Below are 18,745 nucleotides of genomic sequence, written 5' to 3' on the forward strand. Positions count from 1 at the left end.
ACTCTTGCTCCCCTCTACGCCTCCCTCAAGGGCAAGCCAAAGGACCTGAAGTGGGGTCCCCTTCAAGAAGCAGCCTTCTGCAATGCAAAGAAGGCCCTATCAACTGCTGCGGCTCTCACTTTTCCTATCCCACACGCCCTTCTCCTTCTCTCCACCGATGCCAGCGACGTCGCTATTGGTGCAGTACTCGAGCAGGTGGTCAAAGGCTCGCCCCGCCCATTGGCTTTCTTCAGCAGAAAACTGTCCAAGGCAGAATCGGGTTATTCTACCTTCGATCGAGAATTGCTGGCGGTGCACTTGGTTGTCCGTCACTTTCGCCATTTCTTAGAAGGTACGCCCTTCGTCATTCGTACAGACCACATGCCTCTGGTGCACGCCTTCACTCGACAGTCTGACGCCTGGTCCGCCCGTCAACGCCGACATCTTTCCGCCGTGGCTGAATACAATTGCACCCTCCAATACGTCCCTGGGAAAATGAATCCCGTTGCCGATGCCCTGTCAAGAAACACGTTGGCTGCCGTTCAACTGGGATTGGATTACAACGCCCTGGCTGAAGCCCAACGACAGGATCCAGAGTATCAAGCTTGTAGGACATCCTGCACGTCCCTCCGTTGGGAGGATTTTCCCCTCGAAGACTCCAACACCACCCTCCTCTGTGACGTCAGTACTGGTAGACCGCGACCTTGGATTCCTGCTCCCATGCGCCGACAGGTGTTTGATTTCATCCACGGCCTTTCACATCCCTCGTGCCGTTCTACTGCACAGCTGCTGAAGGCAAAGTTCATTTGGCACGGCATTTCTAAGGATGCTAAGGATTGGGTCCGTGCGTGTATTTCTTGCCAAACTTCCAAAGTACATCGACACACGGATTCAGGAGTGGGCACCTTTCCTCAACCTCAGCGTCGTTTCGCACACATTCACGTCGACGTTGTAGGCCCCCTACCCGCATCACAAGGACATCGTTACCTGTTTACCGTCATCGACCGCTCCACTCGTTGGCCTGAAGCCATTCCCATGGAAACTGCAACCTCCGCCTCATGTACATCTGCCTTACTCTCTGGATGGATTTCAAGATTCGGTATCCCTGAGCATATTACTTCTGACAGGGGAACCACTTTCACCTCTCAATTATGGACGTCATTAGCGAATCTCCTGGGCATCACCCTACATCAGACAACGGCCTACAACCCCGCTGCCAATGGAATGGTTGAACGTTTTCATCGCACCCTCAAAGCAGCTTTGATGTCCCGCTGCAAGGATTGCAACTGGTTGACTCAGCTTCCCTGGGTCCTCCTTGGACTAAGGACCACTCCTAAAGACGCCCTTGACGTCTCGGCAGCCGAAATGGTGTATGGCGACCCGTTGGTCGTCCCTGCCGAATTTTTTCCTTCTACGACCTCCTCCGACGATCTCCAGCGCATACGTCACGTCGTGGGAAAATTTACTCCGTGCCGCCAGACTTACAAGCCCCCAGCGAAGCATCACATACCAACGGACTTGCACTCTGCAACGCACGTCTTCCTGCGCAACGACACCAGCAAGCCACCACTAACGCCCCCTTACACGGGCCCTTTCCTTGTGATCCGACGCAGTCCGAAAGCATTCCTCCTAAACATTCGGGGCAAAGAAGACTGGGTCTCCATTGATCGTCTAAAACCTGCTTATCTTCTGCCAGATGACCCGCCTACAGTTCGCCTCTCTAGATCAGGGCGCCCTATTTAACATGTACAGTATGTCATTTTTAGGGGGGGGGAGCCATGTACCAACCGTGTGTCACACAATTGTACATAATTATTTTGTATATATTATGGTTGTATCTGCGCTCTTCCCTCGCACTAAAAAGAACCTGAATGATCATGTCTCCGTTTTGCTCAGTAACATTATCTGTCTCTCGAACAGGTCATGTCCTGTTGCCTTGAGGTTTTGTATATAAAGAAGAGTGTTCCTTAATAAATAACTCAGTCGTTTCCAATCTGCCTTTGAGTTCACATCCTCTCTCGGCCCGTCACTGTACGTCGCTACTCAAAACGACAGAACAATGGTTTAATTTTGGAATGTTCTCCTCCTAGAAGAGCTGCTTACAATTGTTTCTAACCTTACCAAGAAGAAAGTTGCTAGTAGCCACTGAACAATTACAGTCCAGTCGTAGTTAACTTCTTGAGCGAAGAGGAATTGTTTGATAATCTCAGTGTTATCAGGTGACTGAAAACAGAGGAGAATGTGGAAAGAATAGGCCAGCTATTCGGCGTATGTGTAGACAAAAAAAAAAGGTAAATAAGAGAGAGAGAGAGAGAGAGAGAGAGAGAGAGAGAGAGAGAGAGAGATCCCAATAACATTTCCCGTACTTCATCCTCAGTGTAGAACTTAGTCTGTTTCAAAATGCCCATACCTTCGACAGTAGGCCTACAGTAGAAGCACTACGCAGGTGATCGCGTGGTACATTATCAGGTATGTTATACGTATCCCATCGTAACATAACATTTTCACCATTATCATGAATAGCAGTACAAACTTCAGGATCAAATTTCAGCATGAAGTGGATAGTCCCACCCGCTGTACTTTTTCCCGAATTATTATTATTATTATTATTATTATTATTATTATTATTATTATTATTATTATTATTATTAGCTAAGCTAAAACCCTTGTTGGAAAAGCAATATGCTATAAGCCAAGGGCTCCAACAGGGAAAAATATCCCACTGAGGAAAGGAAATGAATAAATGATATGAGCGATAATTAAAAAAAAATGAAATATTTCAAAAACACTAACAACATCAAAAACAGATATTTCATAGTATATAAACTATAAAAAGACTTATGTCAGCCTGTTCATCACGAAAACATTTGCTGTAAGTTTGAATTTTTGAAGTTCTGTCGACTATCGATTCAACTTATCTTCTCTTCTACATTTAAAAATCTGATACGAAAACGATTACATCACTATTATGAATAAAAACATTAAGTAGCATACATCGTCTTCATCACTGAATACAATACGGATTATTCTTGGTTTTAGTTATCCTTTTTTCTCTCTCTCTCTCTCTCGTTTCAGCATCAATAATTATTATTAGAATCAATAGTTACTATCATTATTAATGAATATTATAGTTAATAATCATTATTATTATTAATAGAAATAACCCACAATGTATGAAAGATGAAATTTATTTAGCTTTCGAAGGGACCATCTCCCGTCCTCTTCAGAAAACAAATTTATTTTCTGAAGAGGACGGGAGATGGTCCCTTCGAAAGCTAAATAAATTTCATCTTTCATACATTGTGGGTTATTTTTATTTATCATAAATACACGGAAAATTGTGTATTTTGATTTATTATTATTATTATTATTATTATTATTATTAATAATAATAATAATAATAATAATAATAATAATAATAATAAAAATAATAATAATAATAATAATAATAATAATAATCATTATTGAGATACTACCGCCAGAGTTTTATGGGGTCCTTTGACTGGCCAGACAGTACTACATTGGATCTTTCTCTCTGGTTACGGTTCTTTCCCTGTGCCTACACAGACACCAAATAGTCTGGCCTATTCTTTACAGATTTTCCTCTGTCTTCATACACCTGACAACACTGAGATTACGAAACAATTCTTCTTCAACCAAGGGGTTAACTACAGCACTGTAATTGTTCAGTGGCTACTTTCCTCTTGGTACGGGTAGAAGAGACTCTTTAGCTATGGTAAGCAGCTCTTCTATGAGAAGGAAACTCCAAACAATTGTTTTCTAGTCTTGGGTAGTGCCATAGCCTCTGTACCATGGTCTTCCACTGTCTTGGGTTAGAGTTCCCTTGCTTGAGGGTACACTCGGGTACACTATTCTGTCTAACTTCTCTTCCTCTTGTTTTCTTAAACATTTTATAGTTTATATGGGAAATATTTATTTCAATGTTGTTCCTGTTCTTAAAATATTTTATTTTTCCTTGTTTCCTTTCCTCACTGGGCTGTTTTCTCTGTTGGGGCCCATGGGCTTATAGCATCCTGCTTTTCCAGCTAGGGTTGTAGCTTGGCATTTAATAATAATAATAATAATAATAATAATAATAATAATAATAATAATAATAATAATAATAATAATAATAATAATAATTATTATTATTATTATTATTATTATTATTATTATTATTATTATTATTATTATTATTATTATTATTGTTATTAATTGAGTCTTATTTCCTGCTTCGTCTCTAATTCTGTCATCAGCGAAATTTACAACAGAATTTCTATTTGAAGTTAATTTTGCATTAAGAATTGATATATTTTCGAGTGCTTTACAACTTCCCGTCGGTGATTTTAGTAGATTCTTGTGTTAATTGGTTTTCCTTAAAATTTTCTTTTATTTTGTGGGGCCATAGGTGTTTGAAATATTAACTTAACTGATTCAATGTTCTTCGCCATATTATCAGATTTCTTGGTAAGATTACTTACTTTCGGCGTAGCAAGTAGCCCAGGTAGGATCCGTTAATTCCGTTATGGTTTTCTTCGATTCAGCAACATTGCTTCATGTTCTCCTATTGTACCGTTTCTCTTCTGTTCCCCCTCTTCCATTCTTTAGATTTTCTTATACATTTAGCTTATTCTGCACACTTGGGACAAGAGCATTGCATTTTCTATATATTTGCATCACTGGCGTTAGCATCTACTGTATATAGAATCATAGACACACTTCTTGTGATGGAGACTCTCACAAAATTCGCATCCTATCCAATCTTCCACCATGATGTAGTTTCATTTTCACTCATGTTCTTTCATACGAGCTCTACTGTTTCAAAGTCTTATATGCGGAAGTAAACGAGAACTCAGAGAGAGAGAGAGAGAGAGAGAGAGAGAGAGAGAGAGAGAGAGAGAGAGAGAGAGAGAGAGAGAGAGAGAGAGCACCGCTGATACGTGTACACTTGAGCATGGTTTAAAAGCCATGGTTTTTTTTTTTCTTTTTTTTTGTTTTTTTTTCTTTACTGCCATAGCAAACTTACAGACTATATTTGGCCAAGGGCATATAATAACAAGACTGCTTTAATATAAAGTTTACTAACCAAAGCTTATCCCAGTTAATTGGTTCGAATCCAGAATCAAGATAACCAATTAGCGACGTATTTAATTTGAAAAACTATCATGAATATTCTTGTGGTGGCTCGAATATAAATAAGCTAATAATCAGGTTAGAATATTTCCTATAATACATGTACAGTATATAATCATAATTGCTTTATGCAAATACGTATGAACACAATTCACGTACAGTATACGCAAGTAGGGAGAAAAACAACGATGTCTTCCACAGGGCTCTTTATTCTAAAAGTTCTAAAATATTCAGTTAGAATTCTCACATGCGCAATGGTTAAGTGTTATTGTTTTTTTTTTTAATCCTGGTTCCTGTTCCTATAACTGCTCACCCCGCAAAATAAGTTTGTGGGTACCCTTGTGACGGCCGAGAGAAAGGTTGTGACTCAAAGACAGGAAGCAATCAACTGAGTAACTTTATTAAAGAACACTCTCCTTTATATACAAAACCTCAAGGTAACAGGATTTTTCATGTTCGAGAAACAGACAATGTTAGAGAGGAAACACGCAGACATGTTTATTCTGGTTCTTTTTAGTCCGAGGGAAGAGCGCAGATACAAGCATAATATATACAAAATAATTTATGTACGATCGTGTGACACAAGGTTGGTACACCCTACCACATAATAGATAGGTTCAAAGCTTCTAAGCTTAGACTTATTACCGTAATTGAGGCTTTTTACCCGTACTATAAGTAACATTTTCTAATGGAAATCTTAATTTCTAATTCTATCCCTTTCTACCTTAATATCGATTGGGATAATACTTTGTTATCAGTTTTGGCAATATATTGTGGAAAGTATGGTATCTTTAGATTTTTTTTCATATGTATTGCCCTACTTATGTACAACCTACAACAAGATAATTATTATTATTATTATTATTATTATTATTATTATTATTATTATTAATTGCTAAGCTACAATCCTAGTTGGAAAAGCGGGATGCTATAAACCCAGGGGCCCCAACAGGGAAAATAGCCTAATGAGGAAAGGAAACAAGAAAAATAAAATATTCTAAGAATAGTAACAACATTAAAATAGATATATCCTATACAAACTATAAAAACTAGGATTTTGCAACATACCTACGCTTATATCTTGGTCCATTAACTGTCTTAATTTTGGGAATGGTAATAAATGTTCTGTGTTATCTTCTTTACATAGGCCACACACACAATCTGTGCATTTCACCCATGAAATTAGATTTTAGCTTAAGCATATTTAACTTTGCCTTCCTTACAAGGATTGTCTTATCCATATCCATTTCTCTGATATAAGGTTGTTGGCCATTTCTATCTATGAATCCTATTCTTTTATCCCTTTCTTCTTTTCTTCAATGGCTTTCTCTATATTTTCCATAATTCTTTTCTTACCTTTTTTTCCTGGTCCTTTTCCCCAACTTCTTATTTCGTCTATTTCCAATCCACATTTACAAGTTTCTTCAATGCTGCTACTCCAGCAATTCCATAAGGGTTCTTCAATTGATCCTCAATTATCTCCCTCATTAGTAACTTTTCATCAGGGTTTATGATGTTATGAAAAAGCATTATTTTTTATATTTTATTCTGCAAGACGCTGGCCATATTCCTGTTTCTGCAAGGATGCCCCAATATGGAGTACTTGTTGGTTGTTCATACATATTTCTTATTATCCTATATTAAAGGTTTTCCAGATCTTTCATATGTTTATCTCTTATTTAATTCCAAGTCTCTACGTTTGCAAATATTGTTGATACAACTAACCTATTGTTTCATATATTTATTTTCTTTCTCTCCATATTTTCGTATTTCTTGGATCATATTCGCGCCCCTTTTGGCCTTTTTTTTTTCATTTATTAATACTTGATTTTTTGTTTCTTTTTTCCGTGTATCATTCTCCGAGATACCTATATTCCTTACACTTACTGGCTCAGTCTACGCCTTTGTTTTTATCTATTTTTTTCTTCTTTTTTTTCTGTGTTAACTATTAATACACCGGATTTTGGGGGGGATTGGTACTGATTGTGAACTTCTTTAAGATCTCCAAACTATGACAGTTACTTAGAACACATTCTAATCCTTTGGGAAACATAATATGATTTACAAATACTAATTATTAATTTTCAATATTCCCTATCAACGTTATATTTTTTTCTGTTAATACTATTCACTTTTTCAATCACTATACTGCATTGCTTGGTTCATAACTATATAGTGTGTCAAAAGTTGTTCAGGTTCAAATGCAGGGTCGAGTCTAAGCCTTTGCAACGGCACCTTTAATAATTTAAAGATTTAAGTTTGTCCTTCTTTTATATTGTTTTGTCTTTTATTCCATATCAGGTATAAAATTTATTTCTTCTTTTCTATATTTCTTTCGCTAGATAAAAATTATCATAGTATTTTCTTTGTCTTTTTTATAAGGTTGTGGTAGCTAAATTAACTCATTTCTTTCTTTTCCATACTCCTGGCATAATATCAAAATCCTCTTCCCTATTATTTTTTTCACGAGAAAAACTACATTTTAAACTTTCCCTTATGTGTCTATTTATAATGTTTAGTTTTAACGTACTGTATTTGTTCTTGCTCTAAATAATATTATTGATCTTGCTTGAGGGTACACTTGGGCACTCTATTATATCTTGTTTCTCTTCCTCTTGTTTTGTTAAAGTTTTTATAGTTTATATAGGAGATATTTAATCTAATGTTACTCTTCTTGAAATATTTTATTTTTCATTAAGTTTCCTTTCCTCACTGGGCTATTTTCCCTGTTGGAGCCCCTGGGCTTATACCATCCTGCTTTTCCAAATAGGGTTGTAGCCTAGCAAGTAATGATAGTAATAATAAAATGTATTGTCATATATTTGCTGTTCTTTAATTTCTTTATTCTACTTTCTGTATATTTCTAAGCTCTCTTTACTTTTTCTCATTTTTCTTTTCTTTTCTCCCGTAGGAATAAACAAGGCTTCGAAATGAAACTGTGTTCTGTCCGGAAACGAAAATCTGATGCATACCTTTGAATAACCTGCGTTCACGAAATCAACTGACTCGCTGATTCGGTCGAAATTCACGATCTTGAAATGGTCCACTGAATTTTGAAACTGTTACAAAATAATTAAGAATAATAAAACTTAAGTGTTAATATTATATAATAACGCGTTTCCGAGACTGTCTCACACGGTGAATCAAATGGGATTCGAGTCACCGAATGAAGCAGTAGTAATCGTGACACAGTGGGGGCGTATCTGGAGTGTGGGCGATGAACTCAGTAACAAGAGGTTGGAAGTGTTTTTTATCTCGTGTTTAACAAACATCGTTGGACAAGTTTTGGGATATATTGCATTTCGAGGTTAGGCTTATGGAGGAACGTTCTCAATTTTTTAAGTGCATGAAATATGCGTGGTTGTAAACAACTTTAAAGGTGAATGGGCGTTTAAAAAAAATAGAAAATCACTAAGGTGAATAGGAAATGTATTTGCGTTTTCAAGAGTGCTACTCTCATCAAACATGGATGTGCGTGTTTGTGAGAGAGAGAGAGAGAGAGAGAGAGAGAGAGAGAGAGAGAGAGAGAGAGAGAGAGAGAGAGAGAGAGAGAGAGAGTGTAACAATTTTGTGATTAATTCCACTTTCAACTGAACAAAAGTGATTAGGTATGTGATACTTGACTAGTTTTTTTTTATTCGCAGTGATACCACTAGAACAATAAGGTTCAATAAGCATTTCCTCATATATAAACTATATATATATATATATATATATATATATATATATATATATATATATATATATATATATATATATATGTATATGCCTATATATATACACACACACACACACATATATATATATATACATATATATATATAAATATACTGTATAATATTGACAGCTAAGCTGCACCCTAATTGGAAAAGCAGGATCCTATAAGCTCAAGGGCTCCAACAGGAAAAAATGGCCAAATGAGGAAAGGAAAAAGAAATAGATAGATTACAACAGAAGTTATTAACAATTAATATAAAACATTTTAAGAACAGCAACACATATATAATAGTAGTTTGATAATGTGTATATTTAGGCATCTAATTGTGTATCTGGTGTTTAGACGGCCACTGTGAGTCACTGCTGTGGGAGGAGAAAAAGAGAAGAGGAAATGAAGAAATAATAGTCATTATTCATTGATTCTGCCTTGAATTATTGTAGTTCCTCGTAGACATAACCCTCGCTTCACCGAGATAGAATAATTGACCGAATATATCACATTCCATTTCCCCTTTATTTCGTCTATCAGAATAGAAGAATCAACAGAGAAGTAATTGATTGATTTATTTTATTTCAACTTTCAGGTGACAGAGATCAACTCCGCCAGAAATGAACGAAATCGGCAAAGATTTCAGCTTCTTCAGAGTACCGGAGAAAGAAGAGACCAGACAAGATGTCGAAGAAGGGATTAATAACCCCATCGAAGAGGATAATAGTTCCAAGGGTAAGTATGCGATATATATATATATATATATATATATATATATATATATATATATATATATATATATATATATATATATATATCATCCTCTCCTACGCCTATTGACGCAAAGTTAGATTTCGCCAGTCGTTTCTATCTTGAGCTTTTAAATCAATATTTCTCTCTTCATCATCTACTTCCCGCTTCATAGTCCTCAGCCATAGAGGGCTGGGTCTTCCAACTCATTTGGTGCCTTCCAGAGTCCATTTGAAAGTTTGGTGAACTAATCTATCTTGGGCAGTGCAAAGAGCATGGCCAAACCATATCCATCTACCCCTCACCATGATCTCATCCATGTATGGCACTTGTGTAATCTCTCATATTTTCTAATCCTGTCCTGCTATTTATCTCCCAATATTCTTCTGAGGTCTTCGTTCTCAAATCTACAAAATCTGTAGGACATTGTTTCATTGTCATACCAAGACTCATGTGCATACAGTAACACATATCTCACTAAACTGATATATGTATATGATATAAATATCTATATATATATATAGTTATATATATATAGTTATATATATAGTTATATATATACTGTATATATATATTGTTAGGTTGTTTGACTGTCAAACAACCTAGTCTCAATTTTTTTGTAACTGCCCTTTTCTTTATTTAGGTGGGGGTCTTTGTTTACCTTGGTCACGTTGTGAGTGACATGCTTTAGTCAGGTTTGGGAAGCCAGAGAGACCGTTTCTCGTAATGGAGTCGAGAAAGAGCAGCAGACCCAGCTTTGGAGTATCTCCTAGTTGGTGGTGACTTGTCCTCAACCTGGTCCTCGAGGTCGAGATGGTTTGGAAGCATTGTTCTTCGGTGGCAGCAAAGTGGCTGTCGTATCGACACTGTCGTGGTAGTTCCCGCAGTGTTCGATGGACGTCCTCGAGGATCAGGGATTGTTTATGAATGTTTGTATGTTGGAGGAACCAGTGTAATAATGAGAAGATTCTCTTGTTAATTTTTCATTGCCGTTGTTTACGGTGTTTTGTTATTGATTTCTGTTAATTGTTTGTCATTTACTTTAACTTTGAATTTTAATCTGAATTTGTTGTAACGATCATTCATGTCTCTGTGCTTCCCAATACCTGTACTCATTTGTAATTATTGTATATACTTGTCATTATTGTATAAATTTTGTAAAATAAACTAGGTTAAGGTACTTGAGTATTTTCTGTTTTACCCACCCCTTTGGTTGTTGCAGTCCATCGGTTCATTTCAGTCCCAATTCTTTTAGTTTATTTTAAAGAACCTGTTGAACCATTAAGGCGGTTCATAACATTGGCGACCGTGACAGGATTGGTTCTGTTTGGGCTGGTGGTTCTGTGACATCTTTGGGGGTGGGTGAGAGTGTGATCTGAAAAAAAAAAAATTTTTTTTTTTTTTTTTTTTTTTTTGAGTGTGGAGGTGTTAGGTTGTTTGACTGTCAAACAACCTAGTCTCAATTTTTTTGTAACTGCCCTTTTCTTTATTTAGGTGGGGGTCTTTGTTTACCTTGGTCACGTTGTGAGTGACATGCTTTAGTCAGGTTTGGGAAGCCAGAGAGACCGTTTCTCGTAATGGAGTCGAGAAAGAGCAGCAGACCCAGCTTTGGAGTATCTCCTAGTTGGTGGTGACTTGTCCTCAACCTGGTCCTCGAGGTCGAGATGGTTTGGAAGCATTGTTCTTCGGTGGCAGCAAAGTGGCTGTCGTATCGACACTGTCGTGGTAGTTCCCGCAGTGTTCGATGGACGTCCTCGAGGATCAGGGATTGTTTATGAATGTTTGTATGTTGGAGGAACCAGTGTAATAATGAGAAGATTCTCTTGTTAATTTTTCATTGCCGTTGTTTACGGTGTTTTGTTATTGATTTCTGTTAATTGTTTGTCATTTACTTTAACTTTGAATTTTAATCTGAATTTGTTGTAACGATCATTCATGTCTCTGTGCTTCCCAATACCTGTACTCATTTGTAATTATTGTATATACTTGTCATTATTGTATAAATTTTGTAAAATAAACTAGGTTAAGGTACTTGAGTATTTTCTGTTTTACCCACCCCTTTGGTTGTTGCAGTCCATCGGTTCATTTCAGTCCCAATTCTTTTAGTTTATTTTAAAGAACCTGTTGAACCATTAAGGCGGTTCATAACAATATATATATATATATATATATATATATATATATATATATATACGGGTACAGTATGCATAATTTATATATACAGTCTATATATACAGTATATATATATATATATATATATATATATATACATATATATATATATATATACTGTATATATATATATATATATATATATATATATATATATATATACATATATATATATATATATATATATATATACTGTATATGTATATATATACTGTATATACATGTATGTGATAATTTTGCACATTTATACGTGTTTCTCATATATATATATATATATATATATATATATATATACATACATACATATATATGTGTGTATATATATGTATATATATACATATATATATATATATATATATATATATATATATATATATATATATATTCATGTAAGCCATGTAATATATACCTACTAATATCCGGATTCTCTCTACCTCGGGATCAGAGACCCAAGGGGATATCAACTCAAAGATAATAACTTCTGAATATATATACCATCAGTCGTTGATAGTCCAATCTAAGATAAAGGCCTGGCTATACTATATTAGTCTGTCCTTAATTTAAAGAGAACAGTATTTCTAACTATTTGTCTAAAGCAACCACAACTGTCAATTTTTCACTTTTTTTTTTCAGATGCATCCTCAGCGACGCCGAAGCCAAAGCCGGAGGATGCCAAGAGCAACGCTTCGTCGGTTTCGGAGGATTTCTCTAGAAGAAGACCTGGCTTCGAAGGCCTCAGATACAAGATTCGGGAAGTCATGGCAACCACGCGTTACCAGGTAAAGATTTTGTTGACTGATTGGGTGGCTGTAAGTTATCTGGCGTCACAAGAGACATTAGGCTGTTGTGTCATCTGCCTCTTTATGTTTGTTCGGACGACTGCTTCATTATTATTATTATTATTATTATTATTATTATTATTATTATTATTATTATTATTATTATTATTACTTGCTAAGCTACAACCCTAATTGGAAAAACAGGGTGCTAAAAGCCCAGGAGCTCCAACAGGGAAAATAGCCTAGTGAGGAGAGGAAACAAGGAAAAATAAAATATTTTAAGAACAGTAATAATGTTAAAATGAATATTTCCTATATAAACCATAAGATAAGATAAGAATTCACATAGTTACAGAACACCTAATCTATTGTTTGGTTGATTTTTAATTCCCTTATTCCATTAATTTATTTTCATTTCTATGGCCAATTGTAGCTACAGCGGAATGCTCAAGTCTTTTACTAATTTAAGTAACGTTTTGATTATTCAATAAAACAGGGGCAGTAAATATTCTCTTAAATTCGCACTCAGAATTTGCACGATTGTCTAAATTCCTATTGTAAAGATAATTCTGAACATTACTAATTGATTGTTGCGTCTTCAGCATGCTTAACTTCTAGAGGAAGATCAGTTGATTGATATCTTTTATTGTTCTTCGACACAGAAAGTACGTACTTTGCTAAAGATGTATGTGTTTATGCCAGTAAAATTTTTTGAAAATCTTCTGACGAAATTTCACAAACATATAAGAACTCCAATTAAAATAGTTGTAGGCCTACGGTAGTCTACGGAAAGTGGCAATGCATTTTGAACGATTACTAAAGTCAATGTTTATAAAGAAAGTAACTTTTCGTATAACTTTCATATCTATTTGCAGAAGCGGCAAAAACTGTAGCAATAGTATCAGTCTCTTCATAAGTATTTTTCTTTTGACCAGGGTGACATGAGGTCTTTTTATAGTTTATATATGACATAGGCTATCTGTTTTGACGTTGTTAATAGTTTATATATGACATATCTGTTTTGACGTTGTTAATGTTTTTAGAAGGATTTATTGTTAATTTGTTCTCATCATTTATTCATTTCCTTATTTCCTTTCCTCGCTGGGCTATTTTCCCTATTGGAGCCCTTGGGCTTATAGTCATCTTGCTTTTCCAACTAGGGTTGCAGCTTGGCTAGTAGCAATAATAATAATAATAATAATAATAATAATAATAATAAGTGTAGACATATCCATTTAAAATCCATAGTAAGTAAATCAATGGCCATTTCTTTTCATATAAAATGAATGATTATACACTAAAATTACTATCATTGATTTTACTACTCCAGTTAGCAGTGGTGGTACTGGTCATCACAGACATGGCCTTGGTGATTGGCCAGTTGATGTTAGATCTACAACACACCCACGCCTTGCCCTCTCTGGTTCTACATTATCTGTCTCTGGCTGTGCTGTCGCTCTTCTGCTTCGAAATCCTCGTCAAGATTCTGTCGATGGGGCTCGAATTCTTCACCCACAAGGTATTCTGAGCTTTATTTAAACTTTTGTTGCCTCAAAAATTGGAGGTTAAATTTTGAAACTAATAGGCTTCACTGTAAAATTGTAGAATGGATTATAGCTTGCATTATTGTTGAGGCCAAAACATATTTTTGGTGTTTTAAAATAACTCAAATAGGGTACGTAGCTCCTCCGTTGTCAGAATATTTTTTTTTCTATTCAAATTATTCAATACAATTTTATATCGGTCTATTCAAATCATTCAATACAATTTTATATCAGTACACTGTATGCATTACTTAAACGTCTTTGCAGTGTTCCTACGGCCTGGGGCTACCTGCATTTGATTTTTTTTTTTTTTAATTTACCTTTAGTCCCACTTCCATCTTGCTGTCCAACCTCTTTTATCTTTTGCTTCATAGAGTAACTGCTGGGTCTATTCCCCAGTTGCATTCAGGTGCTGAATGGCCTCACAGGGTTCAGCGCTGGGCTATATACCAATGAACATTTGATCATTTTGAATAATTATAACAAGAATAAACTATAGCACTAATAATAAAGATGCTAATAATGACATGAAAAGACAGTAATATAATTATACTTATAAACTGCAACCTCTTTCATTTCAAAGCGCATAGAAATCAATCATATAGAGATTATTTTGACAACTAATTGAAACGATTTCTTCTCTCGTCAGCTCGAAGTCTTTGATGCCATTGTTGTGATAGTTGCGTTCGTTTTGGATATCGTCTACCTACACTCGTCCGACGCCCATTCAGGAATAAGTCTTATCATCGTTTTGAGACTTTGGCGGGTCGTTCGGATACAGAACGGTATGTCTTAGTCTGAACTATTTCCAATAAGGTTTATGATATGATTCATTTGGTTCAGAATGGAGGAAAGGTCCAACATATCTGCAGTGAACGGGTCCAAAGGTATCGCTCGTACAGCACCATCAGTCTAATATTTGCCTGGCCTATTTATTTTTAAAAAGCATTTTTCATGGGAACTGTTAGGTTTGTATACAATAAGTAAAAGATGGTTTTGAAAAATTATAAGGCATAGTTCAGTGGCAATTAAATCAAAATTACATAGATTTTAAAGCATGGGTGATTTCATTACTACGAATGCCATAGTGATTTTAGATAATCAAGTGTATATTCAGAGAGAGAGAGAGAGAGAGAGAGAGAGAGAGAGAGAGAGAGAGAAACTTGATGGCATGTACAGGGTATAATAAAATTAATGTCTATTAGAATAATGAAAGATATTAGTTAGCTCATAGAAATGTTAAAACCTTATATATATATATATATATATATATATATATATATATATATATATATATATATATATATATATATATATAAATATATATATATATAGAGAGAGAGAGAGAGAGAGAGAGAGAGAGAGAGAGAGAGAGAGAGAGAGAGAGAGAGAGAGAGAGAGATCTATTATGCTTAAAGTATATTAAACATAATGAAACAATGAACAATACAGTAAGAGATAAATTATTCAGACAATACTGTACAGTATAAGCCAATCAATCAATCTTCTCGGCGTAGCTTCATCCATAAATATCAATAAAAAGTATAATTTCCTCTCATTCAAAACAGCCATGATGCTCCAAGTTCGCCGCGTGGAAGAAAAAAGGGTTCACGTTGAGCGCCAACAGCGGCTGTTAGTCGAGGAAGAATTGGAAAGATGCAGAGCCTATGTTGCCACGTTGCAGCAGAAACTATCGGCTAATAGCATACCTTACGAAGCTGAACACAGGATAAGGAGTGACGCAAATATTCCTTGAAAATTCTGGAGGTTAGGCAATCTTGTGTTTAAGTTTAATCAGAAGAGATTATCAGACCGTCTTGGGTACCACGGTCCATTTCTAGGAATATCGCCCAGTTGTCCGGGGAGAAAGAAGACGAAACGCAACATTTATTATTTATAGTATCTTGGTTTCTCGATCTTGTGTTATTTTCGCAAAAAAGTCACTTGCATTATTATTATTATTATTATTATTATTATTATTATTATTATTATTAGCGATGCTACAACCCTTGTTGGGAAAGTAGGTTGCTATTAGCCCAAGGGCCCCAACAGGGTAAATAGTCCAGTGAAGAAAGGAAACAGAATAGTGTGCCCAAGTGTAACCTCAAGCAAGAGAACTCTGAATCAGAAGTAAAATATATATATATATATATATATATATATATATATATATATATATATATATATATATATATATATATATGTATGTATATATATATATATAAAACACGGGAAAAGTATAATTTTGTGAAGTGATGTATTCATTTGTAAAGAGACATTGTTCAACTTCTAAACGGGACAACAAAAATAATTATAAAATTTTGTATCGTTGCTGCCCAGAGCAATAGTATATTGTATTGCGTAACTAAGCTGTTCATAGAAAAGCTCTTCGCAGTGCTATCAAATTCATCCCTCTGAATCTCTTCCTGAATCTTGTGTGCCTGTTACTGAAGTAGAGAACAAGATGTTATAATGACCCATACATTAAATTAATTTATTTATGAATGCATTCAAGAAAACAATAGCCGTTAATGTTGATATATCAAAAAGAACCATATAAATTTGGGAAATTACCATAAAATAGAATTATTGCACTAAACGGCGACCCATGGATGTACGGCCGAATAGTAATGTTTCTGGAATCTATTGGAATTTTTATTCATTTAAACTGTATCTACTATTTTTTTTTCTTTCTTTTTTTTTTCTTTTAGATAATTGGGGGAAGGATATTACCGAAGAGTGTTAGAGAATAGAATATGTTACTGTACCGAAATACTACATATGCTATGACTATTTCTTTTATGTTTATTTATTAACGATATCCTTACTATCTATTAGATAAATTAATCTTAAAGATATTTGTTATATCTATTCCTAATATCCTCTTATTTTCAAACAGTTTTCTGTATTCATATCATCAACTATATTACTGTAAATCGTGTTTTTAACGTACAATAAAATCCTACAATTATTTTCTGTACCATCAGAAAAAAAAAGTTAGATGTCACCTTTTTTATTTCCATTTCAATATTATGTTCCTGTTATTCTTTAAAGGAAAGTTCGGTAGATCTGTTATTTCAGTGAGGAAAAGAAATAAAGAAATAAGTAAACTGCAAGAGAAGTAATTAACAATTAAAATAAAACACTTTTAAAAGAGTATCAACAATAAAATAGATCTTTCATATATAAACCATAAAGAAAGACTTGTGTCAGCCTGTTCAACATAAAACCATTCATTGCAAGTTTGAACTGTTGAAGTTCAAACTCACTGTTAAACCAGAGGGTTGAATTATAGATGATGCCAGATGTGTGTGTGTGTGTGTGTGTGTGTGTGTGTGTGTGTGTGTGTGTGTGTAGATTGCCTTACCTTACAGTATGTAAGACACGGGCTCTTGCCGCTGGGCAGCCCGTAAATGCCAGATCAGTATAACAGTAGACAGTTAGACGGTATAACAGTAGACAGTTAGACAGACATCCTGCAAATTCATGTTTCCAGAATTCTTCTGTTAACATAGACCGATATTCATCATTGACATCGCCATTGAAAAGTATTCATTATTGCCACGGTAAATCAATATGCCAAACATCATGAAGGCTTCAGTATTATTTGCTAACGTTATGCAAATCGTAACAGTTGACTTAAAGTATGACCAATATCAGTATTCTGCAAATCAGGATATTCAATATAGATTTCGAATTTTCCGGTTTACAGAAATGAACGCTTAAAGAGATTCTTAAACTTTGTGTTTGACACTGGTTATTTACTGTTTATTTCTTTACTGTTATATTGCTACCAAAACTAAACACAGCCCAGAGCTCATTATTATTATTATTATTATTATTATTATTATTGTTGTTGTTGTTGTTGTTGTTACTAGCGAAACTTCAACCATAGTTGAAAAAGCAAGGGTTCCAACATGGAAAAAATAGCCCTATGAGGAAAGGAAATAAATAAATTACACGGCAAGTAATTAATAATTAATATGAAATATTTCAGGATCAGTAACAACCTTGAAATATATCTGTCATATATAAACAAGGAAGAGAATCGTAAGCCAGCCTGTTCAAAAGAAAAAAAAAATCGCTGCAAGTTTGAACTTCTGAAGTTCCAACTGCCTGATCATAGCTGGAATAAAACTTCTAGAATACTGTGTAGTACATAAACAATATAAGTTCAGTAGTTTACCTTGTAAGACCTCATTAGGCTACATATTATTTAACAAGTCTTAGTTATTCAGAATCTGAAACAAGGACAAAGAAAACTCCAGGAGCGTTAAGGCAATTTATCAAGTGATTTAGATCTTTAAAGCGTGTTTTCAATACTTTAGATTACAACTGATACCAAGGTCTGTATTCGGTAGACCTTGGTTGATACTAAATAATCATGAGGCCTGTAACAGGTGAATCATTACATCGCAATTAGGAATATAAATGTGCTCTCTTTACTTTGCTTTTAAAATGGGCTTTCGCTTGTACAGGTTAATAGAGAAGCTGAGATTGTGAAGTTATAGATTTTAACCGTGACAAACATGTAGTAGAATAAGCGAATTATTATCATTTTCTTAGTTATAACCCTAGTTGGAAAAGCAAGGATGCTATAAGAAAGAGGGGTCTTACAGGGAAAAATAGGCCAGTGGGGAAAAGTAGATAAACTCCATGAGAAGTAATGAATAATTAGTATA

The 18,745-nt window shown here is 34.9% G+C and overlaps 1 protein-coding gene across 2 annotated transcripts; it reads left to right on the top strand.

Annotated features, from left to right (window-relative positions):
- Window positions 1-8,293: 8,293 nt before the first annotated feature.
- Window positions 8,294-16,173, top strand: LOC137646949 (voltage-gated hydrogen channel 1-like). Of its 2 annotated transcripts, none has more exons than XM_068380018.1 (6): window positions 8,294-8,419; window positions 9,414-9,553; window positions 12,374-12,519; window positions 13,850-14,038; window positions 14,713-14,848; window positions 15,632-16,173. In XM_068380018.1, exons 2-6 carry the CDS (start codon window positions 9,439-9,441, stop codon window positions 15,817-15,819), a joined length of 774 nt encoding a protein of 257 aa, XP_068236119.1. In that variant the 5' UTR covers window positions 8,294-8,419; window positions 9,414-9,438; the 3' UTR covers window positions 15,820-16,173. The 2 variants fall into 2 exon arrangements, with proteins under 2 accessions (XP_068236119.1, XP_068236121.1); XM_068380020.1 differs by having other exon boundaries at window positions 8,298-8,348.
- Window positions 16,174-18,745: the final 2,572 nt, after the last annotated feature.

The sequence above is a fragment of the Palaemon carinicauda genome, chromosome 9 (assembly GCF_036898095.1).
Source record: "Palaemon carinicauda isolate YSFRI2023 chromosome 9, ASM3689809v2, whole genome shotgun sequence".
Lineage (NCBI taxonomy): Eukaryota > Metazoa > Arthropoda > Malacostraca > Decapoda > Palaemonidae > Palaemon > Palaemon carinicauda.